Raw genomic sequence first — 25,570 nt, 5'->3', positions numbered from 1 at the left:
ACTTGATGCTTTTAAGACTGCAGCTTTATATTTAACTTCAGAAGTGATCACAGGCCAAGGTGCAAAAGGCTGATGATGGATTAAAAAGAAAAAAGAGCTAAATCATTTATCCCAGCAGTGTTTCCAGAGTTCCATAATATCAGGAAGCTGACACAGTAGCAACTGAGGGAAATGGTTAAGCCTTGCCCTTGAGGGCGGTGACTCCAAAGTTCTGTTCTGAGTCCTCGCCAAGACTCACTTTGTTCCAATCCTTTAATCTCTGTGTCTGAGACTCTTCACTTAAAAAACCATGAGAATAATGACCCAGCTCACAACTATGTTATGAGAATTAGCTAACCAATGATTATTGGGGTTTGGGAAAGGTCATTTGGACATAGATTCAAAAATAATTTATGGACACAGTCATGACATCTTATGCGTATGATTGAAACCACCAAGACAGTGAAATCTGGCTGTGCCTAAACAAAATGATGGGCGTGTTTTCTCTTTGTTTTTATATAGTTTTATGTCAACATTGATGTTAGAGGTGAATAATAATGTTTCATTGCATTGATCTCATTTAACAATGAATTTGAGTCCCAGAGAGGGACCTTTCAATAAGTTTCCACCTAGCTTCCTTTCCTTCAAAATTAAGATTTTTTTTTTTTCTGTCTTTGCTTATTGTATTAAGCAGGCAGCTGGAATACGCTTGGTCAATCCAGAGTATGTTTGTATAAAGATCTCCACAGACTGGTGGTTCTCTGGATCCTTTTGATGTTTAGATTCTGTCTCTTCACCAAGGGACGGTTCTTTGGGTTCTGGTCATTTTTCAATATTCTATTTTTCAGTGCCACTTGTGTCTCCCTGGTCCCTGAAACTCCTCCAACAGCATTAATCTTGGATGTCCCGAGTGGTGCGTCTTCCCCTCTCCTGCCCCAGGATCCTTTACCTTCTGCTGATACTGTTACTGGCGTCACCTTGAAGGCCCCGCAGGTAGGGCTCCCTCTGAGTGTGCTGCTTCTAAACCAGTGGTTCTCAAAGTGTGGCCCCAACCAGAAGCATCCCCATCCCCTGGGGACTTGTTAGAAATGCAAATCTGCAAGCCTCAGCTCAGAACTATTGAATCAGAAACTCTGGAGGGAGGACTCAGGAATCTGTGTTTTAACAAACCCTCCAGGGGATTTGGGTGCCCCTGAAGTTTGAGCACCTCTGCGCTCAGCTGTGGAGACTCCCAGGCGTGAGGCATCCGGTTAATCCTGTCTGTGGTCACCCCATCCTGACGCACTCTTTCCCTCCTTCATGGCTGTCTGCACAGTCATTTGGTAATTTTTCATGACCCATCTTGATAGGTCATATTTTCATGGGCCACTGCTACTTAATGTTGTTGAGTTTACTAATTATCTTCCCCAATTAGAACATAAGCCCTTTTAGAAATCTAACAGATTTTTTGCAACACCAACTTGTAGGCAGGACATTCCCAATAAACATGTATTGATTAATCATCTAGAGCACAGAGATGAAATATATGAAGGGAAGGCACCTTTTTTCACTGTAAAATACAAAATTTTAGGGCTTAATGTTCTGATGACATTATGTCCTTTGAATCCCAGAGATGGCTTGTGTCAGTTCACATTGCATCAGAATAGGAAATTAACAGGATTTGGGAGAGAAAGTTTAATAAGATCCCGTAGGGGGAAGGCAGCCTGGAAGAGTAGGGGGAGATGAATTGAAATCATGACAATGGGGTTCTACTCCTGGTTTTGCTATAAAATTAATGTATCACCTTTAGCAAAGTTACCCTCCAAGGCACAGCTCTCATCTGAAAGATAATCTTTTATTGTTGTTATTCTTATAGTTTTCTTGAGATATGAAAAGACTTATTACTCAGGTCGTGAGGCTTTCTGAGGAGAGCAGGGCTCACATTCAAGCCTGAGCAAGTGTTGGGGTCTGACTCTGGTTTTCATTATGGTTAGGCGGGGCGAGGCAGGGCCAGAGTCCTGGTGAGGGCCCCCTCTCCCATGGGCTAGAATTTGTGTGGTTAGAACTTCCCGCTTGTGCCAAGGGATGAACACCTGGGCTTTCTTGTCAGCTTGTCCAGGTGTAGGACAAAAGGCAAAAGGTGAGTGATGGAGCTTGAAGGCTGTCAAACAGAAAAAATGGAGTCTGACCCTTTGTTATGCAGTTTATTGCAAGTAGTTCTTGAATGCAGGAAACACTCTTGTACAGCCTTTTGCACACATAGTGTGCATTTCTGTTGCTATGCACCTAGGAATGTAATTACTCAGTTGTATTTTCAACTTTGGTAAAAACCAGCACGTAGTTTTCCAAAGTGATTGTACCCAGTGACACTCTCTCCAGCATCGTTTATGGTTGTCCCACAATTGGTTTGTCTGTTCTGCAGCTGAGGGTCGTTTGGTTTGTTTCCTGTGTTTGTGACCACAAATAAAGCTGCTACTAACATTCAAGGGAAGATTTTTCATGAATGTGGGTTTTCACTTCACTTGGGTAAATACCTAGGTTGTTTCGGTTTTTAACCTCGAAATATCCTGTGATTCTAATTATTCACAGCTCTGCAGCTCGAGGAGTATTTTTTTCCCTCTTTTTTCCACCTAGAACCAAGTGACCCTGCGAGGACTCGTATCACATCCAGGAAGATATGTCATTGTGGTCCATTTTTATCAACCAGTGCATCCAACGTTCCCGGTACAGGTGTCTGTGGACAGAGGGCAGCTGCGGCCAGGTGAGCTGCGGGGAACAGGGCCAGCTCTGGGGTTCACCTGTCCTGGCAGGGGTGTGACAGGAATGCCTCTCTCTGCCGCCAGGTGTCTTCCGAGCCTCTTTTTGCCCCCATGTGCTTGGTTGCCGGGACCATGTGATCACTGGAGATCAGGTTGAGTTTGACATCTCGGAGCCGGAGGTGGCTGTGACTGTGAAGGTTCCAGAAGGAAAGTCTTTAGTGCTGGTGCGTTCTGCTTGTTTCTCAGCTTGCTCGTCACGTGGTTGCCTTGGTCGGCTGCTCCACATGTCTGTTTTGGCTTATGACAATAATTCCTCCAGGGAATTGAAGCCATATTTATAGAAAAATGTTTAAAGTTTACAGCTACCTTTACCAAAAAGAGTCTGTGGCAATTAAAATCAAGGGAAAGCAGAATAATAGAGAATTGACTAGGAAGAAACACCTCCCCCGCGCGAGCCCTGGTGAGCGTGCGTCTCCCACTCCATCGGCCCCGCCTCGCTGTCATCTGACAGTCTCTCTCTGAAGCATCGAACACGCCTCTGTTCTTGAAACTTTCTTTTTTTGGCTCCCATAGCTACTTTTTCTTGGTTTTTCCCACTTTCGCCAGTGCTCCTTCAGTGATTTCTCTTCCCCTTCATCCCCACGTGTTGCTGTTGCCTCGGGCTCGACGCTGAGCCCCCTTGCTCTAAGATTTCTCTTCGCATGACATCATCGGCGCCTGTCAATTCTGTTCTGTCTTCTGTGGGAATGACAGCCACATCTGTGAACGCATTTCTCATCTTTCCCGAGCTCTAGGACCACCTACTGCGCAACCCCATAGCCAGAGAGCTCACAGGTCCCTCCAACTTGACCTGCTACCAGCCCAGCCCCGGGCACCCCTTACCCTGTCCGTTCCCTTGGCTGATGGACTCGTGATCACCCAGTGCCTGTAAAGCCTTCGAGAGCCAGGAAGCACCGCCCAGGCCTGCTCCATGGCCCTCCAGGTCTTGCTCATGCCTCATCTGTCTCCAAGGATGTCATCTTCCTAGGGATAGGGGCCTGGCTTTATTCATTTTGTATCCCCTCTGCCTGGAACACCCTCTGGCACAGGTGCTTGGCAATGTTTATTGAATCGAATGACATGAGAGCAGCAGACTCTATAAGTTGTAAGTTGGTGAGTAATTGACAAAGATGTTTGAGATTTCCTGCCGTATTTGTTACTGGTGCAGTCTGATTTATACAGGTACAGAAACCCGAGCTGTATTTTTAAAGACTAGGGCTACATTATTCATAACGGAGTGTTTGATAGGATGTACATTTCAGGGACAAGCCACCTTATGAGTTTCCCCATTGGTCCTGCCATTTCGATCTGCTCACCTTTAAAAATGCAAAACGAACCCCCTGGAGATGCAGGGTCATGCCAGGCATGGATCACACAGGGCCCTGGCCATCCTAAAAGGCCCCTGCTCGCCCCGATGCCTCCTGTCCTCACCCAGCACCCGAGGCTGCTGCTTCTCTGCGCAGGTGCTCCAGGGGTCTGCCCTCTGCTTGTTGCCATTTCCAGCATGGGAACATGGCCTGAGCCTTCAGCACAGGCTTAGGGTTGCTTTGTGATTCTTTTTTCATAAATCCTGTTTCATTCGGTCTTGGGCTTAACAATAAAGAACGTTGATCTTAGCGAAGAGAAAGCGTGATGGAGAAGCGTAGGTGTTCTGTGCTGTTGGAAATCCAAAGACATGCCGACAGCTTCCCTTTAGGTCCGTGTCCTAGTGGTGCCTGCAGAGAATTACGACTACCAAATCCTTCACAGAAAATCAGTGGACAAGTCATCTGAGTTTGTCACCAATTGTGGAGGAGACAGTTTTTATATTGAGTAAGTATCACTTGGTGGAAAGGTCCTGGGAGGCGTGAGGCTCTCCCACATTCCCGACCAGAGCAAGGGACCCGGCGAAGGGTGGCCCTTGGGTCTGTCTTCTTCTTCTGGGTACCCGAGGGAGTAGCATTGAGTCCCGGGTCCTTGGCACATGCCGTGCTACAGCCGACCTCGTCGTGCACATCTGGGCGAGATTTCCCTCCTCAACTTTGATCTCAACAGATCGCCCTCCAAGCTGGGATTCACAGGCTGCTTGGGGGTTCCCTTCCTCTTTCCTGCTTCCTGTTGGCCGACTCAGCTTCCTAAAAGATACCACACAGGGTTTCCTCCACTGGGAGGCACCTCAGCCCCGATTCCCACCCTCCTCTGCCCTCTGATGGAGTGGGGAGCGTCACAGAGGGCCGGACCTCCCTGTCCTCCCTCTGTAGGTCCATGAATGCTAAGAGCCTAGAGCAGCCCTGAGGATCAGCTCCTGCCATTCTTTTCTGCAGACCCAGCCACCCCCTTGTAGGTTTCCCGAGGAACCAGGGCTGCAGGGGCCCAGAAGCCTCCTGTACAGGAAATATTAAGAGCAAAGGCTCTGAGGTCACACAGCTATGGATTTGAGTGCCTGCTTGACCACTCTATAGCTCTGTGGCCTCAGGAATGTTGCTTAACTTCTAGAAGCCTCCCTTGCGTTATCTGTGAAGTAGGGCTTTGGCCTAATTGGTTGGGTGGTTGTGTGGTTAAGTGAAGTGTAGGCAAAAATTGTAACACACATTTCAATCGATGTTGGCAGTCCACCTCCTCATTGTTGGTGGTGGTGGTGTATCGTTACACATGTAGGTATAAATTCTTTTGGTGACTGCTCTATTCCAATATAATCCATACAGTTCATCCTGTAGGCGAATTTTCACGCATTTATTCCAGCCACCCAAAGTTGCCAGCCACTAGTCCTGTGATGTGTCCTGGAGTGGGTGGGGGTGGGGTGGGGGGAGGGGTGGTTAGCACCTACTGTGAGTCCAGGGGTGGGGTTTTCTCTCATTTCCTCCCCAACTCCAGAGTCCCTCCCCCGAAACACTGCTTGGAGGGGCACGTGGGAAGGGGACGGTTGGGGCCGTTTCCGGGCACGCCTCCCAGGATCTCACCCTGAGTTTTTGTTTCCACAGCCCCCAGAAAGCCTCTGGATTCTGTAAGAATTCTGCCAGGTCCCTGGTGGCCCTTTACCACGGAGGCGCACTGCCTTGCGCGTGCCACCCCGCCGGGGCCGCCGGCCCTCACTGCAGCCCAGAGGGCGGGCAGTGCTCGTGCCGGCCCCACGTCATTGGGCGGCAGTGTACCCGCTGTCAGATGGGCTACTATGGATTCCCGCACTGCAGGCGTAAGTGCACGTCGGGGCAGCCGAGGACACCTCTGGTCCCAGGTGGATGAGGCCCACCCAGGGCCGGGCTTCTCGAATGTCACTGTGCTGGAGACTCAGCTGGGAATCTTGTAAACATTCAGGTTCTGATTCAGGAGGCCTGGGCTGGGACCTGAGAATCTGCATTTCTGGTAACCACTCAGAGATGCCCGTGACACGGGTCCAGGGTGTTTCCCATGCTCTGTGACCCATGCGCTTGGCAAAGCAGGTGAGGGTAAATAGCCTTAAAGATCAAAATATTGGACAGCTCAGTCCTCTTCCTAGTGGAATAGGTCAGGCTGCAGTTTGTGCAGCCTACCCAAAGCTCAGTCGAGGTGCGAGGAGAGCCAGGGTCACAGCGCACGCTCCTCGCTGAACAAGGAAGCCGTGGGTCTTTATCTAGGAACTGTCCTCTAGCACTAGACGAGGGTCAGCCCAGGCCAAGCGAGGGTGCAGAGTCCCCCGAGTGGAGGCCAGCCTTTGCCTAACAAGGGCCCCCCTGCTGCGTCTTGCCCTGACCTTGGGCTCAGTGCACTGGGGCGATGTGGAGGCCCTTCAGGGAGCCTGTGAGGAGCAGACCCTCTGACGGAGGACAGGCCTCATGTTAGAATGACACATAACTGCAGCTCAGGGTTGGGGTGGGGGGGGCTCCTTTGAGTGTCTACCTTGATGTCAGTGGGTTCAGCTCTGTCTCATTCAGCGTCCGCATGCTGCGTCCACCATGAGCGTTGGGTGTGGACAGTCTTGGTCCCAAGAAAGGGACCTTTCAGATCAACCACACTCAATAATGCCATAAGGAAGGAAAAGCAAGACCTTTCTCCCAGACCCCTTGGAAGCTTCTGGAAACCCTGGTGCCACCTTGCTGGAGGTCAGGGGCATCTGACCCTTACATGGTGTCTCTTCATCCCTGGCCAGCATGCACCTGCGGCCGGCGCCTTTGCGAGGAGACGTCGGGGAAGTGCCTCTGCCCGCCCCGCACAGTCAGGCCCCAGTGTGACGTGTGTGAGACGCATTCCTTCAGCTTCCACCCCCTGGCTGGCTGCGAAGGCTGCAACTGCTCTAGGACGGGCACCGACAGGGCTGCCACCCTGGAGTGCGACAGGGACCACGGGCAGTGCAGGTGAGGCCTGGAGGACTAACATTGCATCCTGTGGTGGGAAGAGAAGGTGCTGTCAGTCCCCACACTGGTCTCCATTCCTTCCTGCTTCTCTGTCTAACTTATTTCATTCATCAGAAATGCCCTCCGAGTTCACCCATGTTGTTGCAATGGGCGAAATTTCATTATTCTTTACAGCCGAATAGCATTCCACTGTATATATAACCTGTGTCTTTCTTTTCTTATAAGGACACCAGTTGTATTGGATTAGGGTCCACCTTACTCCAGTGTGACCTCATCTTGATTATGTCTGCACCATTCCTATTTCCAAAAAGGTCACATTCTAGGTACTGGGGGTTGAACTTGAACATATCTTTGGGGGACAAAATTCAATTCTCTGCAGCAATGATATTCACTTTTCCTGAGGAAGGACCCTCAACCACACCTCTGATTGTTGCCTGGCACCTCACAGTTCCTTTGTCCTCTGGGAAGGAAGTTGAGTGAGAACTTGAGTCATGGAAGATTCCAGGTCTTTAAAACCACAGGTGTGAGTCCTCCCTGAGTCAGCTCGGTTGCCCATCCTTCCCAAATTATGAACCTAAACAGAATGTGACTTGCACAAAGAATTCTGAGTAGATATCAGAGAGTTTTCATCACATACATTAGGTTCTGTTCCCTCCAGTGCTTAAGCTGTTTTCTGGAAGGAAGTCAGCACTCAGTTCATTAGTAAATACTTTGGGTCCTGAATGCACCCATGGGCCTGTGAAAATGTCTGACCTGTTTCCAGTAAGTTCCTGATGCATGAAGATAGTGACTCAGTGTGGAAGCACAGAATTCTACCAGGACCTGTGGGGATGCTACAGAACAAAAAGATGCACTGTGCCCAGGAGTCGCTTGCTGTCTTGTGGCTGGAGAAGATGGATAGCGGGAAGCTCAAAGGACCTAGGTGTGCCAGTCATGCCCTGATCAACATTGTAGAAGAGAGAGACCAGACCAAAGGAAACTGTAGAGTTAGAACTGGCTTCAGAAAAGGAAATCCAGGGTGTTATAAAAAGGGAAACAGATTGAAGTAGGAATAATATTCCTTTTCATATATTTGAAAAACAAGTCAAAGGAAAGAATCCAATGTGTTTATGTGGGATGGGTTTACACGAATCTTTCAGAGGAAAGAGCAGTCTGACAAATAAGCAGGATAAGCAGAGGGGGAGGTCTTAGCATTAAAATTCTTTGCTTATTCAAGGGAGCCGGAATCTGGATATAAGAAGGGCTGAAAGAACAAGGTTCCGTTTGAACAGCAGAAAGAGCAACGCATAACCTTGGGAAAAATAAGGAAAGAGCTAGACGGAAGAACAGGAGAGGAAGTAAACAGAGGGACGCGTGCAACAGTTACTGGGAGATGGAATCCTGGCAGAGAGCAGAGCCCGGGGCTCTGTAGTGGCCCCAGTCACAGCTGCCTGAAGATACTCAGAGCCCTAAATACTGAAAACATCGCCGTGCCCCCATATTTAATTAAAAACAAAAACTTACCAAGCCACAAAATGAATGCAAGCAAGTCCAACAAAGTTCTGTTCTTCCATAATGACTACTTCAGTTTTTCTTCTGAAAACAGAACAGCCGAGTGAAGAGTTTGGGGCTGGGGGTGTGGAGGTTGGGGAACGAGGAACAAGGGTTAGAGTGGGAGAGCTCCCCAAGGAGGAGGTGTGGACCCCAGACAAAGAAACGAGGGTGGGGCCTGGAGGGGGTCCCTGTGCGTAATCGTAGGAGACAGGGGAGCCGAGGAGGTGGAGAAGCAGTTTTCAGGCAGGAGGAGAAGCAGGAGAGGACCAGGGGGAGAGTTTTAAAAGGGAGTGGATGGTCAACAGGAGAAACCGCTGCAGACAGAACCTCACACACAGTTTCTCAGTGCTGCTGCCACAGAAAAAGGAAACCAAGGACACACACAAAATTATAAAAATCGGTTAAGGCACCATCTATGAGGGAGAGAGATTTACCATAGTATTTTAGGTACAAATTCTAAGGAGTGTTTCACAAACCTTCACTAGCCCATCCTTCTCTCGTTGAGTAGACGAGAAACTTCCTAACTCGGGACCGAGACATGTTGTTTAGTAGCTTTGCCCACGCCTGAGGGAAAATCAGTAGGAATGGAATCTCATTGACCTGCATCGCACCCAAACCAAGATGTGAAATTCTTTATCTTGACATTACCAGAAAGGCTGTAATCACCTAATGGGATGATATATCTATCCATGATCCAAGTGGATTTGTCATGAAAGGGCCTTGGCAGAGAATGTAAGAAAAACTTCAGTTTATTACATGACTGTAAGTTCCTCAAATCACCCATGATGATTGCAGTATTGATGCTGAAAAGCTTTTGATCGCCTAAAGGATTATTTCTTTAGAAAATATTAGAGGAAGGAATGCTCCTCCCCCCCCCCCCGTGAAAATTTCCAAATGAAACTGAAGAATGTGTTTAGAGGAACCCAATATTCAAGTAAAAGAAACAGCCAAAGATACCTGGAACTTGTGCTAAAAAGAAAAGCATGTCCTTTCTCAGTGATAAAACAGACTCTCTTACAGTAGTACAAATAATCACAAATCACAAAGCTGAAAAATTGGAATTTTCGAATTTTATTTGACTATTTAGAGGTGTTAAAGTTTATCATACTAGAAGGAAATCGAACTGTTATAAATATTAATCTCCTTTAAAGTGAATTACAAAAATAATTGCAGCAATCCACAATGCTCGACCTGTACTTAATTGAAACTGGTGTTGTAGTTTTAGAGACAATTGGCTATAAATCCATTTGGAGCCATAAAACTGAGTTCTTGACTTACCTTTGTCGTGAACTAGTAAGGACAAGGCTGGGCAAGTCGCTTTGCCTTCCTGGGTCTCAGCTTCTAATCTAGAAAGTGAAACTTGGTAAAATCCCTCTCCAACTTCCCACCTAAATTTAAAACTCTGATTCTATTTCTTCTTCAATTTCTGATTATATCACAGAGAATATTGCAAAAGTATAGTGTATAGATGATTAAAAGTCCATTGTTTGGGATAACTCTATCTGGATTGTGGTCTTAAAGATGCTTATGTTGATCAAAATTTCATTTTTTTAAAGCATCACAGTAATTGAATCAAATATAATAGCAATGGAAAAGTACATTTGCTTCTGCTTTTAATACTGGATGTTTATGCCATCATATTCTTTTGTTTTTTTATTTTTGGCTGTGTTGGGTCTTAGTTGCGGTGCCTGGGCTCTGTAGTTGTTGCTTGAGTGCTCAGTAGTTGCAGCTGGTGGGCCCAGTTGCCCCGGGGTACGTGGGGTCTTAGTTCCCTGACCAGGGAGCAAACCTGAGTCCCCTGCACCCGAAGGCAGACTCTTAACCCCAGGACCACCAGGGAAGTCCCACCATCCGATTCTTTGAATGAACGAAAAGGCTAGAATATCCTCAGAAGATTTTATCAATCAGTGACAGATACATGGACGCTGGGAATCCCTGCTTTAAAAGACTATCGCGATGTTGACCGCTTTCAAGACGTTTTAAGATTGATTAAAGGAGATGGCACTCCACTTAGACGTCCAGTGAAACCACATGTGCAAACGTGCCTTTTCAGAAGAACAGCAGCAAAATGAAGACCATTTTGGGGGGACCTCTATCTCAGCCAGTCTTAGAGATTTACTAAACGTTTATGTTAGATGGAGAAACAAAATACCAGAGAAGGTCATATACTCGGCATTCCGGGAATAGAAATGCTCCCAGCTCAGCAGAAATCCACGCACCCTAACAACCTGGAGAAGCAATTCCTTTGATGCACCTCATCAAATAATAGGAACGGTACATTCCAGACGGCGTGCAGGCAGGCGCTGGGACACGGTGGTGAGCGGGGCAGATGGGGCTCCCACCATGGGATGGACGGAGCTCAGAGTTCTTACCTACGGTCCCTCTGTCCTAGAGGCACCTACCTCTTAAAGCTCCTTAGAGGATTAAATATCCTGTGTGAGAACCCTTAGAACAGTACCTGACACACACTCACACCCAGTATTAGCTGGGTTGTTATTTGCCAAACACGTGGCTGTCTGCCCTTTATACTTTGTCCCCCTGAAGCCCCACCCATTCTCCTGGCTTCAGCCACCCCCACCCTGGACCATTCGCAGATCCAGAGCTCCAGTCCTGATCCCTGACAGCTGTCTTATCCCACCTTCACTGAAAATCAGTGCGACCTGGTTTCCCTCATTGGCTTTCCTTAGGGGGCCTTGGAGGACACGTCCCCTGACCCCTTTGAGCTTCTGTCCCCTCGCACGTGTAATGAAGTGTTAGATTAGACGATCTTTAGGGGCCTTTCAACTCCTGAGTTCTACAACGGACCCCATATCTGAAACCCTCACCATTGTCCTGCCCCCCAGGACATTCCTCTTTTTGAATTTTTAAAAAACATTCTACATATTGGTGATAGCTTCCTCTCTGTCCCCAAAGCCTGAGATCTCAGTATCACCTTAGAATCAATTCCTTTTCGCTACATTCAATCACCTGTCAACTTCTGACAGAGTACGTATTATCCACCTTTCTTCCACGGCCCTCTGCAGGTACCACCACCTGGTGAAGTCCTTTTACCACTTCCTGTGAATAATCTTGACGGTCTCCAAATTAACCTTCCTTTCCCTTCCTTCCTTCCTTTCTTCCTTCCTCCCTCCCCGCCCCCCATTCTTTCTCTCTGTCTGTCTGTCTTTTTCTTTCTTTCTCTTTTTCTCCTTCCTTCCTCCTTCCTTCCTTCTTTCCTTTCTTTCTTTCTTTCTTTCTTTCTTTCTTTCTTTCTTTCTTTCTTTCTTTCTTTCTTTCTTTCTTTCTTTCTTTCTTTCTCTTTCTTTCTTTCTCTCTCTCTCTCTCTCTCTTTCTTTCTTTCTCTCTCTCTCGCTCTCTCTCTCTCTTTCTTTCTCCTTAATTGAAGGGGAATATGTTAAGTACACAATTATACTGGGATTTTAAAATCTATTTCCCCCATAATGTTACTAATGCATAGAGGATGTTGAAAATGCATATATGTTTATGATTTTATCTTCTTGGTCTCTGTAAATTTTTTTTTTGGGCCTTAAATTCTGTTTTGTTAAGTATCAGTGTATTTTATGGCTCAAACTATATCTAGCGCCTACTCCAGTTTGAGTGCTGTGCCTCGTGCAGAAGGCACACATGCCTGCTAACAAGAGGTCATGGTCTGGTAGGGGAACCTCTACTAACCAATAATGATGGTGCGGCGTAATAAGCACTGTATTGTGTGCAGGCTGCTGGGGTGGGAGGTGGAGATGGCTCTGCCCGGCACCACGTCCATCACATCACTCTTTGCTCAAGAACCTTCCTCAAGTCCCCATTGTCTGAGAAGATAAAGACAAGCTTTTCATGGTGATCTGGCCCCCACTTACCCTAACTTAAGCCTTTTTTCGGCTTCTCTGGTTTTCTCACTTCCTCTGAACACTTTTTGCCTACATTCAGTTCTTCAGTTATTGGTTCTCCTTTCCCCTCTTCTGTTACCCTCAACTATCCACATGCTTCAAGGATTCTGTGTTAAAGGCACAAATGCAAAGAAGGCATGAAGCCTTGGCAAGCCCACGGGGTACCCTCGTCCTCTCATTGCCAAATGCTAGTTCTAAGCTTAGCCATCCCATCTCTCACGTGATTACCTAACTTTCTGCATCTCTGTGTCCTGTGCCCTCAGTAAAAATGCACAAAGGTCAAGACTGACTTTTTCTACTTTATCCCCTCCCTCCCATGTCTTCTAACACGAGGATGTGTATATATCAATAGAAGGCACTCAGTAATTGTAGGATGAATAAATGAATGAATATAAGGTAGGCTTTGTATTCTAGATTAACACTGGACTTGATGGGAGTGCAATATTAAGGGACCCACAGCATTTAAGGAGCAAAGGGTAGAGTTCTCCCTAATGCCTGACTTTCTGGTGACCTGTGAGATACAAGAGCACCCACACCTGCGCAGGCATCATCGCATACTGTTTGGCTCTGAGCCCATTGCCGTGGAGATGACTTCACTTGACCTGCATCCTCAGCACGGCTACCCTGCACCTCCTGGCAGCAGCGACTGGAAGCTTCTTGCCGTTGCAGTAATGGCAGCTCCTTGGGTAGCACAGCGTCTCCCCGAAGGAGTGTGCAAGTCAGGCTGACTTCAGGTCATTTTGAGAGAGATGTTCAGCCAGACTTTGAGGAGGAAGTTTCCTTTTTATCCCCTGTTGTCATGACACCACCCAAAACTCCTCTGGTTGCTTGTTTTTGCGCAGGATTCATGTGCTCAGTGCTCTCAGCGTTGCACTGCTCAGAAGCCAGACGTCATACTCTCCAGGTTTTGGTGAACCCTGGCCCATCAGTCCCTCACGGGCTCCTCGGGGCTCAGCTCACAGGCCACTGCTCTTACCACTGTGCTCAGCGTTTTGCTTTTTTCCCATCCATTCTCAGGTGCTTGGTTGCTACCTACGTGCTGAGCAAGGCTCAGCGCTTCATCGCATGTTACCGATGCGGTCATGCCCTCCGTGCTGGGCTCTCCCTCCCACCACGTCATCCCACGGACGCCCTGAAATAAACAGACAGACGTTTCTCCTTGTCTCGACAAGCAGCTTGCACAGCTGTCCATCCTGCAAATACTCCCATTCCTTTCTTTCCCAGTGGAGTGAAAATATAAGAAATAGGCTGTCGTCTGCCTGTCCTCACCTTCAAGGCGCAGGTCAATGCTCAGGGTGGCACGGCCCAGTGGCACAGCCCAGTGGCACTCAGGGTGTGAGAGGCTCATGGGCACCTGCATTCCATGAATGCCCCCGTGGGCCAGCAGCCCTGTGTGTTTGCTGAAAGAAGCGTCCTGGACTTCAGGACGACAGGCTGCCTGTGACAAGCACTGTCTGTGCACAGCATCCTTTTCCTCACCGCCAGGGAGGATCAGGAAATGCCCAGGCTAAGTTGGGTCATCGCCAGAATCCCTCCTCTGATCTAGGTTTCTTCTTCCAGACAATTTATTTGGAGGGGTTATCTGTACACTCCCGTTCCCATCTCTCACCCACCAGAGTTCTTGTGCTCCAGAAACAGGGAGACATCTGGGCACAGTCAGTTTTCTGCTGGACCGCGATTGCATTTAGTCTGGGATGCACAAGGAGAGAGTAGGTGTTACCAGCCTGGGCCTAGGAACAAAATGGTGTGTGTTAAAGAGAGAGAGAGGAAGCGGGGGAGGTGATGCAATCTGTGAGTGGGTGGAAGTACTTTTCTGTGAAGATGGCCCCTAGTTTCTCCAGCTCCCCAGAGGGTCCCCAACCCCTTCCAGAGTTTGCAGCCCACTGTGCTGGAGCGATCACTCCACGCAGAACGCTTCCACCTTCCACCTACAGTACTGCAGGTGAGATTTGGAGACGACTCTCTTCCTCATGGAAACAGTCTGTGCAGGTATCAGGTAGGGAGGGAGATGAGGGGATGGGGCTGCGTTGAAGGGACATTTGACCTGCCAGCAGGCCTTGCAGGTAAAACGGATTTTGTCTTTTTAGGTGTGGTGAGTGGGATGGAGGGAAACCCATCTGCTCCCCTTAGCTGATGCCGTGACAAGAATAACAGTAGCAAACACTTATGTGTGCACGGCACTCTTCTCGGGTTTTTAGGTTTTTGTTTCATTTAATTCTCATGGTAATCCTATGAAATAGGTATTATGAGCTGCTTTTGCAGATGAGGGAAGTCAGGTATAAAGAGATTCACTTGCTTGAGCTTCTGCATCCCATAAGGAGCAGAGCTGGGATTCAAACCTAGGCCACCTGGTCCCAAGTTTGTGTTCTTAATCATGTACAGAATTCTTGACTTAGTTATAAGCAGATATTTGCCAAAGGCAGACTTACTGGGATATAAAGTTATATTTGTCTTTTTGGGGATGGTGCCTGGGGTGAGGTTATGCTTTTCACTGAAGTGTAATAGATGTGCAATGGTATATAAGCTACAGGTACACAATGTAGTGATTCACAATTTTTAAAGGTTATACTCCACTCACAGTTATTATAAAATCTTGGCTATGTCCCCTGTGTTGTACAGTATATCCTTGTAGCTGATTTTATACGTAATAGTTTATACCTCTTCCTCCCCTTCCCCTATTTTGCCCCCACTTCCCTCTCCCCACTGGTAACCACTAGTTTGTTTTCTGTATCTGGGAGTCTGTTTCTTTTTTGTTATATTCACTAGTTTGTTGTATTTTTTAGATTTCACACGTACGTGAGATCATACAGTATTTGTCTTTCTCTGTCTGACTTGTTTCACTCAGCGTAATGCCCTCCGCATCCATCCCTGTTGTTGCCGATGACAAGATTTCATTCTTTGTTTTATGGCTGAGTAGTATTCCGTTGTATACAGAGACCACATCTTCTTTATCCTGGAGTGAGATATTTTAATAAGCATTAAGAGCTAGGTGGTCGCTCACATTTGGTAGCAAGTAAATGATACAATATTTCATATCAGATTGGACTCCTAATATTCTGGTAGGAAGCAGATTTCCTAATACTTTCTTTAGACGCGCAGGAAGGGATCAGTGTGTAGATCCCCTGGACTTGCAGCTGTGGAGCTCGGTGACTGAGCTGCCGCTTCTGTCCGCACCGCTCAGGGGCTGGGCTTATCGGTCCCGAGAAGCCTCTGGTGTTTTCTCAGCCGTGCTGTGCCCAGAGCTCCCCGGGGCCTCCTTGGAGTCCAGCCCCACACAGGCCGTTGCCCCCCTTCCTCCCTGCTCCTGTGTTTACCTGTCAGTCCTGCCGGACAACTGGGGGTCCTCCTTGCCTTCCCCTCCGCCTGTCCCCTCACCCAGACCACGACGCGCCCCCGCGTCCTCACCCTAAGATAGTTTGGAACCCACCCACTCCATTCTGCCTCGGATGCGAGCACCCCGTGGGCAGGCCCTGCGTCTATCTAACTGGCTTCGTACGGCGACTGCTCTGCGGCCGTGCAGACCGGCTTTAGAACTGTGTGTAGAAAAATGATGAGGACTCTTGTTTCCTTTGCTTTGAGTACAGGTGCAAGCCCAGAATCACAGGGCGGCAGTGTGACCGGTGTGCTTCCAGCTTCTACCACTTCCCTGACTGCCTCCCCTGCCGCTGCAACAGAGATGGAACTGAGCCGGGAGTCTGTGACCCAGAGACCGGGGCTTGTCTCTGCAAGGTGAGACGGAACGTGCAACGCCAGGGACGTCGACCACCGGCCAGCGTGGAGTGTCTTCGTGCTGAGTCTTATAAAAATCCGCGGGCAATGGGACTGACCCATGATAAATTTCCATAATGACTGTAGCACTTTCTAGTCATTCTCATTGGATAGAAGTAGTTAGAAGGGAAGACCTCTCCCCCACCCACCCCCACTCCTCTTGTCCTTTGGAGAGGTCACAGACCTCCTTAAGAATCTGATGACAGATATAGACCCTCTCCAGAAAAGTCAACAGAAACTTTTGTCTATCATTTCAAGAGGTACGTGGGTTTCTCTGGAGCCTGTTCCTGACCCATGGACCCCAGGTTAATCACATCCTCTCCAAGGGGGTTCTGCAGGGTGTAGGAGAGCTCCCAGGTCCCAGCAGATGTTCTAACGTGGTAGAAAGTGGGATGAACTGGCCTCTCGTGTTGTGAATCCTTCTGGTGCTCTTTCGCTACCTTCGATATGCCAAAGGGCATCTCGTGAAATTTAGGAAATCCTCTCTTCCATTTGTATGTGGTATAAAAGTTTAAATAATTAATGCGGTATAAAAGCTTAACAATCATGTAACTTTGGATGCTTTGTTAGCGTCCGTGTTCTGTCATCGTATGTTGGTACTTCATTTGTGCGCATAGCTCTCTTCAATCAGAGAACCTTTAGAAGGAGTGATCTCTTGTTTCATGTTTCTCTTCGACAGGAAAATGTGGAAGGTACAGAATGTAACATGTGTCGAGAAGGATCATTCTACCTGGACCCAGCGAACCCCAAGGGTTGTACCAGCTGCTTTTGTTTTGGAGTCAGTCATCACTGTCACAGCTCACATAAGAGAAGAGCTAAGGTAGGCAGGACATTAGAGTCCTTTTGTTTTTATTTAGTACTTCTGAATGAGGAAGTAATGCATTGGCATGAAACGTGAAGGGTCGTGGGGTTTTTAGCATCTTGCTTGGTTAGAATGTTGTGTTGCGCTTGCTGGTCCTCAGCCTGCAGTGTTCTGTCCCCACATGTCCTCATGTCCCTCAGTTCATCAGATCTCTGCTCACGTGTCTCAAGTGCTCAGAGATGCCTTCCCTCACTCTGCGCCCTCACCCTTCTCTGTGTACTTCATAGCATGCATCACAGTTCTGAAGGTTGTTTATTACGTATCTATTTTCTCCACTACTCACATGTAAGCTCCTTGATTCAATCCCAGTTCCTTGAGCAGGATCTGGAACATAGTAGGTGCTGAATAAACACTCATTAAATAAATGCAGTTAGTTGTTCTTCCTCCTTGTTTCTTCTTATCTGCTTATCTTCCTGTTCTGCTTTCCTTCTCATCTGTTTTCAGCACATCTTATCTTTGGCCGTATTTAAAATTAACCCCAGGAAACTAAAACTTTGGTTGCCTTTGTGATTCCATGAACCACCCGTCTCATGCTTGCTTTCTTGGGTGAGTTGTGTCTTATGTCCAACAAGTATTCAAAGAAAGATCATTTTATCTATTTTACTGCCTGCCTTCTGAAAGGAATGCAGGCTTGTAAGTGGGAAAAAAATTAGTTTGTAAATCCACCCTGAAGTCTCCTCTTCTTACCCCAAGGGGAACCCAGAAGCATTATTCCGAATCCCCATGCCTTGTCAGTTGCTTCTTTTTCTTCCCCTCATCATTTAACTCCTGGCTTCCTTTGTGATCAGGGGAATATTTACTTCTGACGCTCCATTTAGAGAAGGATGGTGACAGCAGACCACTGTATTCCACATCACATCTTCTCTCTGAGGAGGTCACCATTAACATGTGCCCACAGTCCTAGCTGTTATTCACACCCTTATTTATGTATCATTCAAGTATTAATTGGACACCTGCTAAGTGTCAGGAGCCAGGATGCGTGCTAGGCTATAAGGATAAGTCCCATGTGCTATGGTCACTACCCTTTGAGAATTCCTCGTTGTGATGGGTCAGATGGGGGCCGAGTGGGTGTGGGCTCTGTTATGGAAGTCAGACACGAGAAGAGGCACCTGAGGGAAGCCTTTGCAGCACGGTAGCTGCCCCACGGTTGTTTCTATTCTGCATGATTCAGCCATCGCCAAAGAGGCCGTGGGCACATGTTTCCATCCCTTGCCTCTGTGTTTCAGTTTGTGGATATGATGGGCTGGCGCCTGGAGACAGCGGACAGAGTGGACATCCCTGTCTCCTTCAACCCGGGCAGCAGCAGCGTCGTGGCCGACCTCCAGGAGCTGCCTTCAACGGTTCACAGCGCGTCCTGGGTCGCCCCTCCTTCCTACCTAGGGGACAAGGTAACCATGGTAACCATGTCCTGCTGTTCCTCCTGCATCACTGCACAGGCATCGTTTACTGGATGTCTGGAAGGAAGGTTCCGGAAGTTCAGGTTACTAAAATAGAAGAACTTCGGTTAATCACAGACGCAGAAGATAGAGCGGCTGAGTGCCCCACACACATTGCTCACCAGCAAAGGAAATTATGCGCCAGGTTCTTTGTGATTTTCTCTTAATGCCAAAGAATTTGGCCCCGGGGAAATAACCATTTAAATAATATCTGCTGCGAATGGTACACGTATGCTTTTAAATGCCAACGCTGAGAATTCGTTGTTTTAAAGCAGAAGAAGGGGCACTTGTCAGGAAAACAAAAGTGGAGAAGTGACTCACGAGCTTATTCAAAGGAGCACAGGATCCAGCGACAGCACGGCTTTCATTAGCAGAGTCACGTGTGGTTGTGAATAAATATTTTTTTCTTTTTTAAAAATTTGTATTGGAATATAGTTGATTTACAACGTTGTGTTAGTTTCTGCTGTACAGCAGAGTGAATCGGTTATACATATACGTATATCCACTCTTTTTTAGATTCTTTCCGCATATAGATCATTACAGAGTACTGAGTAGAGTTCCCTGTGCTATACAGTGGGTCCTTATTAGTTATATATTTTATAGTAATGTGTATAGGTCACTGGTGTAGAAAACAAACTTATGGTTACCAAAGGAGGAAAGGGGGGATGAGGGATAAATTGCGAGATTGGGAGTCACGTGTGGTTACACGCTCCTTGGGAAGCTTATGAAGGAGTTGCTTTTCCTTTGCAGCACAAGTTATTATTCCAGGATCTGGCCACCTACACTCATTTATAAGGACAGAAGTATGAACCTCCCAAAGAAACATCCTTAGGTGACCTACGCACCTGATGGCCAGGGTAGAGCTTTGGAGAGGGCGTGGATGTCACAAGCCCAGCCCGAGGATGCCATAGTGTCACATCTACAATGACTAAATATGCGGCCCTTGTCAGCCTGAGTGCTCTGGTTCTGTCCTCGGGTCGAAGGACTGTGGGTTTCGACCTCTGAGTGTGGGGAGTGTTGCTCCTCTCATAAAACCCCACTTCTCCCCCACGTGATACACCTCTTCACGTCCACATGCGAGCCCTGTACTTAGTGGTTAGCTAGTCCTGGGTAAGAAATGACCCACAGACTTTGCAGCTTAAAGCAACAGACCATTATTATCTTGCCCAGTGTCTGTGGATCAAGGACCCAGGAGCAGATGGCTCAGGGTTTTTCGTGGGGTTTGTGGTCCAGAGGTCAGTCATCTAGGACCGGAGGATCCACTTCCAAGCTCACTGGCGTGGTTGTCAGCTGGCCTGCATTCCTGGCTGGCTGTTGGTTGGAGGCCTCAGTTCCTATTCACGTGAGGTCTTCCATAGGCTGCCTGAGGGTCCTCATGACATGGCAGCTGGCTTCCTCCAGAGCAAATGAGAGAGAGAGAGAGACAGACAAAAAGACAGGGAGAACAATACTTTTGTAACACACACCCTCCCGTCTGCCATATTCTGTTCATCAGAACCCAGTCCCAAAGCCCAGCCCACACTCCAGGAGGAGAGCTAAGCTCCACCTCTGGAAGGCAGGAGTATCAAAGAACATGTAGACATATTTTTAAAACCTTAAATTCCTTAAAAAACTAAAAATAGAGCTACCATATAATCCTGCAATCCCACTCCTGGGCGTATATCCAGAGAAAAACATGGTCTGAAAGGATACATGCATCCCAATGTTCACTGCAATACTGTTTACTATAGCCAGGACGTGGAAGCAACCTAAATGTCCATTGACAGAGGAATGGATAAAGAAGATGTGGTATATATAATGTATACTATGGAATATTACTCAGTCATTAAAAAGAATGAAATAATGCCATTTTCAGCAACATGGATGGACCTAGAGAATGAAGCAAGTCAGACAGAGAAAGACAAATATATGATATCATCTATGTGTGGAATCTAAAAAAAAAATGATACAAATGAACTTATTTACAAAACAGAAACAGACTCACCCAGGTGGAGAAGGAACTTATGGTTACCAGGGGAGAAGGGTGTGGGGAGGGATGATTAGGGAGTTTGGGATTGACATGTATACACTGCTGTATTTAAAATGGATAACCAACAAGGACCTACTGTATTATGTAACAACCTAAATGGGAAAAGAATAGATACATGTGTATGTATAACTGAATCACTTTGCTATACACCTGAAACTAACACAACATTGTTAATTACCTATACTCCAATATAAAATAAAAAGTTAAAAAAAAAAACAAAACCAGCCTCAGCCCATCAGAAAGGCAATACTTGATCTCAGTAAGATAATTCAAGATGTTACCTTGGAATCCTTCCAGACTCTAAGGTCCAAACTCTGTGAAGCTGTGTAGGCGGTAGGTTCTAGGGAAGAGCTTCAATGCATTAGGAGTCCGGGAGGGCTGCCTCTCCTCCCTGCTCCAGCTCATCTGCATTTCCAGTAAGAGTATTTTGTCTGCCTTCCCTGAGATGATGTTGCTTCTGATGTCCATCCTTCGGTCACGCCTTCCTTCTTGATCAGTTTTTACTTTAAGGGTGGGAGATATCAGGACCAGAGGTGAAGTTGCTGTCCAAGATACCCCATGATCATTCACTTGCACGTCTCCACCACCATCAGGCTGCCAAAGCAGCACTGAGAGGAGGTCCATATACCTGGTGGTACAGGACATGCTTATGCACCAGGAGGATGCAGAATCACTGAGGAAATATTCACCATCTGTGCTTAGGGGAAGTTTTTTTTTGACAGTTTATTTTTAGAGGTTCATTTTGCAACTGATAGATATTAACCAGTTCTCTCAGTTAAATAGGAAAGCAATGGCCCAGATTTCTTAGAATAGCTGTGGATTAAATAGATATTTTGGTTTAGTAATTATCTAGAATAAAAAGATCTTATTTGTTTCTGTGTGACTTGTTTCTCTTTTTTTAACAGAAGTATCTTCTTGCTTGTAAAACTCAATCATGTTCATAGTAAACATTTTATTTATTTTTTGTTGTTAATTTTATTTATTTATTTATTTATTTATTTATCTATCTATCTATTTATTTATTTATTGGCTGTGTTGGTTCTTCATTGCTGTGTACGGGCTTTCTCCAGTTGTGGCGAGTGGGGGCTATTCTTTGTTGCGGTGCATGGGCTGCTCATTGCAGTGGCTTCTCTTGTTGCGGAGTTCGGGCTCTAGGTGTGTGGGCTTCAGTAGTTGTGGCACACAGGCTCAGTAGTTGCGGCTCACGGGCTCTAGAGCAAAGGCTCAGTAGTGGTGGCACACGGGCTTAGTTGCTCTGTGGCATGTGGGATCTTCCCAGACCAGGGCTCGAACCCATGTTCCCTGCATTGGTGGGCATATTCTTAACCTCTGGCCACCAGGGAAGCCCCATAGTAAACATTTTAATTGATGTAAAATGGTAGAAAGTAGAAAGTTAAAATACCATCTTTAATTCCACTCTCTAGAAATGACCATTGTTAACAGGCTGATTGTGTATCTCTCCAGACCTACGTGCCAGTGTACTTTTTGGATGAGTTAAATGTTGCCGTGGTCTCTTTTAATGTTTATGTTATTAATCCTACTATTTCAATTTTAGGTTTCCTCATATGGTGGCTACCTCGCCTACCAAATCAAGTCCTTTGGACTACCTGGTGACATGGTTCTTCTGGAAAAGAAGCCGGACGTGCAGCTCACCGTAGGTGTCAGAACACAACCCAAGTGGCAGGCAGTGGCAGTTGCAATTGGTGCCAACCCAGTTTTAGGACATCTTGATAAGGGGCCTACAAAAAGTTTGGATTAAGTCATTTCCAATATTTGTAGAAACTCAAAGGGAAGTTTAGAGCATGTAGCACCTTCTCAGGATCCTTGGTCCCTGACCATCCCAGTCCCACATGGTTTTGCTTTTCTCCCCTCTGGAAGAATTCACCCTCTCTCTCCTGGCTTTTCACAATCATTGCCTCATCGTAAACTTCTTTTATGTTTCTTTCAATTTCGTCTCACAAACGTTTTTGAGACCTCCCTATTTGCAGAGTCACACTGCTGGGCTCATACAGGACAGGTTAAAAAAAAAGTGTAGCCTAAGAGGGGAGATGAGAGAAATGGTCAAAGGCCTACAGTCCATCGAACAGTAAGCCTCTGAGACAAAGTCCAAACTAGACTCTGTGGGAGCTGGAGTCCACGTGGGGGCTTATGTGGTTGAGGTGCCCTCAGAAGACTTCCTGGAAAAGGTTAGTTTTGAGCCACGCCTTTAAGAGTAGGCGTGAGAGGAGAAACACCTTTCCGCTTCTCCAGCAGAGAGTAAGGTGAACCGAGGCAGAGGGGCAGTGCTCCAGGGGTCGGCAGTCCAGCCTGGCTGTGTTGTCAGCACGTGCCGGGCCGTGGAAGACAAGCCCAGAAGGGTAGGAAGGGGGCTGTTTAATGCTGTGAGGAGGAACTTGGCCTGGGGTAGACAGTGCAGAGCCCCTTCGGTTTTCTGAGAAGAGAAGTGACACCCACATGCTATATGCCAGACACACAGTCCACAACTGCAGTCTAGAAAATTTCCATGAGGTCAGGGGCGATATCACATCCTGCACTGAATCCCCTGCAACGTACAGAACCTTGAACGTGGGGTGAGGTGCCATCGCCTGAACTTTACTGTTTCTGGTTCATGTGCTGTAATGAATGTGATGCAATTCCAGCTTCCGAAAGGGTTTTCTTGTGTCATTCACGGTATAAGAGGGGAAGGGAAAATCCCATACCCCTCACCCTAGCTGAGGGTCTCCCATCCTGGTACCTTTTTGTGTTCAGGCATGAGTGTGTTGTGTTTTGTTTCAACTGGCACCCAAGTGTATTAAACTGCTGTTTTGAAAACTCAAAGGAACCTTTGCAGAACAACTTGAAAATGAAGCACCCAGATTTTAGAGTTATAGTCTAAGGAAAACTAGCTCCATGATAAAAATACTGTTATGACATGTTGTGTTTCAGCTTCATTATTTTTGCCGAGCATCTCAAATCCAGGCCATTCGTATGCCTGTATTTTACTGCCTATATTGTTATGCAAACTGTTGGAATTCATGGAGAAGTGAAGACCAAAATTTCTTCTTAATTTATCTTCAAATATGGAAAATAATGTAGGCTCATGAAACATTTACTCTGCTGCTTTTTACCAAACCACTGAATTGAAAGCCTATGGGGCATGTTTCTTAGATTAAGGTTTTCAATTAGTGATCACAGATAATGCTTTTGTTTCTGAAACACTGGCTCTAATAAATGAAACGCTTTGGGTTTGGTGCTACAACAGAAAAGCTGTACTTTTGTGTGTGGGTGTGGGGTGAGGGTGCTGGTGGTGGGTGCTGACCCTCCCATTGGGCCCTTAAGAGCCACCGTAGTGGGGACGGGTGTGCAGAGGCTGAGTGAGCGGGGCTGGATCCCACAGGGTGTAGGCATCTCATGCATTAACGGCAAGGCATGTTTTGTTTTGTTTTGTTTTAACTGTTTCCATCTTTTTTAAGCCACTTTCAGTCAAGGGAATTTTCCTGGTTTCCTATTTGTGAAAATGATTAGGTCTTATTCCATTTCTACATTATTACTGCTTTTGTCAGTTCATTTATCAGCTACTTGTTTAGAATCAGGCATTTCATGTAATGCAGATCTGTAGACATTTGTTCTTAGATCAGTCATAAACCTCAGAACATCCCAACCAAGCCATGACTGCACTCATGGTTTTCTTTAAACAGGGTCAGCACATGTCCATCATCTACGAGGAGTCAACTCACCCCCGGCCAGACCGGCTGCATCACGTGCGAGTGCAGGTGGTGGAGGTAAAAGAAAAGCAAACATGAAATGGTTCTCCATGAGCCTTTTTGTCCTGCGACTTAGTTCTTTCAAGAGTTGTTTTTTTGACTGATTTTATGAATTTAAAATATTAACTATATTTATATAAATATAATTTAGATACATAAGTTAAAACTATAAATTATATAAAATACACAGAGCTCCATCCTCACAGGGCTTTGTTTGCACCATCTTTATGACACTTACCACTGTCTCTCCTGTTTTACAGCTAAGTATCCTTGTCTTATAAACTCTTTGAGTCTGTACATGCTACGATGTAGCTCCCTGTCATCCTCAGGCCTCCCTCAGTGCCTGGGACCTGGTGACTGTCCAACAAATACTTGGAGTGAATAAAAAGAAAAGTCACAAAAACATCTAACACCAAAAGAAGTAAGAATAATATAGCTAAATAAAGGAACTCATCAAATTATAAAACATTGTATTAAACCTACATGGTTACAATTATTCCTTTACAGTGTTCCAATTATATTATTAAATAATATATCCTCAAGGTGATACTTTTTCAAGTACCTTGAACTCCCAGGCACATTGCAACATCTCTGTACTCGTCCATCCATACAATGGAACACTATTTGGCAATAAATGGAAGAAAGTACTGGTACTTTCCACACTGTGGATGAACCTCAAAAGCATTATACTGAGGGAAAGAAGTGAGACACAAAAGCCCACTTACTATGTGATTCTAATTTATAAAAGAGGTGATACCAGCAAAAATGGTGAAGAGCCTCCTCCAATTTTTCCTCCATAAGAGCAGTGTGGCAAAAATGGTCAAAATCAACTATTTTAGAACTCTGACCATTAACCAAAGGCTGGCGCAATTTGAAAAGCATTTATTCAAGAAAAACGGTTGAATCTTTTTCCACTAAATGCTACACTAGTCCACGATCTGCAGTTGGTTGAATCTGCAAATTTGGAACCACAGGTATGGAGAGCTGTGAAGTTATACACAGATTTTTGACTGCTCAGAAGGTCGGTGCTTCTCACACTTGCATTGTGCAAGGGGCGACTCTATATTCAAAAGAATTGAAAACAGAATTTTGAAGATGTTTGCACACCCATGTTTATTGCAACACTATTCACAATAGCCAAAAGGTGGAAGCAGCTGAAATGTCTGTTGACAGTGAATGGATAAAGACAGTGTGGCATGCACATACACTGGAATATTATTCAGCTTGAAAAAAGAAGAAAATCCTGTCA

General features: G+C 46.4%; 1 protein-coding gene across 6 annotated transcripts in view; it reads left to right on the top strand.

Annotated features, from left to right (window-relative positions):
* Nucleotides 1-25,570, top strand: part of LAMA3 (laminin subunit alpha 3) — a 216,759-nt gene that overhangs the window by 119,642 nt on the left and 71,547 nt on the right. For 4 of the 6 annotated variants that reach the window (XM_057698310.1, XM_057698304.1, XM_057698306.1 and 1 more), the window contains 11 exons: nucleotides 828-972; nucleotides 2,593-2,719; nucleotides 2,802-2,941; nucleotides 4,453-4,568; nucleotides 5,717-5,928; nucleotides 6,862-7,066; nucleotides 16,068-16,212; nucleotides 16,931-17,071; nucleotides 18,340-18,501; nucleotides 22,134-22,232; nucleotides 24,256-24,339. In XM_057698310.1, coding sequence (XP_057554293.1) covers nucleotides 828-972; nucleotides 2,593-2,719; nucleotides 2,802-2,941; nucleotides 4,453-4,568; nucleotides 5,717-5,928; nucleotides 6,862-7,066; nucleotides 16,068-16,212; nucleotides 16,931-17,071; nucleotides 18,340-18,501; nucleotides 22,134-22,232; nucleotides 24,256-24,339 — 1,576 coding nt within the window. Of the gene's footprint in view, nucleotides 1-827; nucleotides 973-2,592; nucleotides 2,720-2,801; nucleotides 2,942-4,452; nucleotides 4,569-5,716; nucleotides 5,929-6,861; nucleotides 7,067-16,067; nucleotides 16,213-16,930; nucleotides 17,072-18,339; nucleotides 18,502-22,133; nucleotides 22,233-24,255; nucleotides 24,340-24,650; nucleotides 24,743-25,570 lie in introns of all 6 variants that reach the window. The other 2 variants (XM_057698309.1, XM_057698305.1) reach the window with 2 other exon arrangements.

Source organism: Hippopotamus amphibius, chromosome 11 (assembly GCF_030028045.1).
Source record: "Hippopotamus amphibius kiboko isolate mHipAmp2 chromosome 11, mHipAmp2.hap2, whole genome shotgun sequence".
Taxonomy (NCBI): Eukaryota; Metazoa; Chordata; class Mammalia; order Artiodactyla; family Hippopotamidae; genus Hippopotamus; species Hippopotamus amphibius.
The sequence above is the reverse complement of the archived record's forward strand: the minus strand, read 5'-3'. Positions and strand labels throughout refer to the sequence as shown.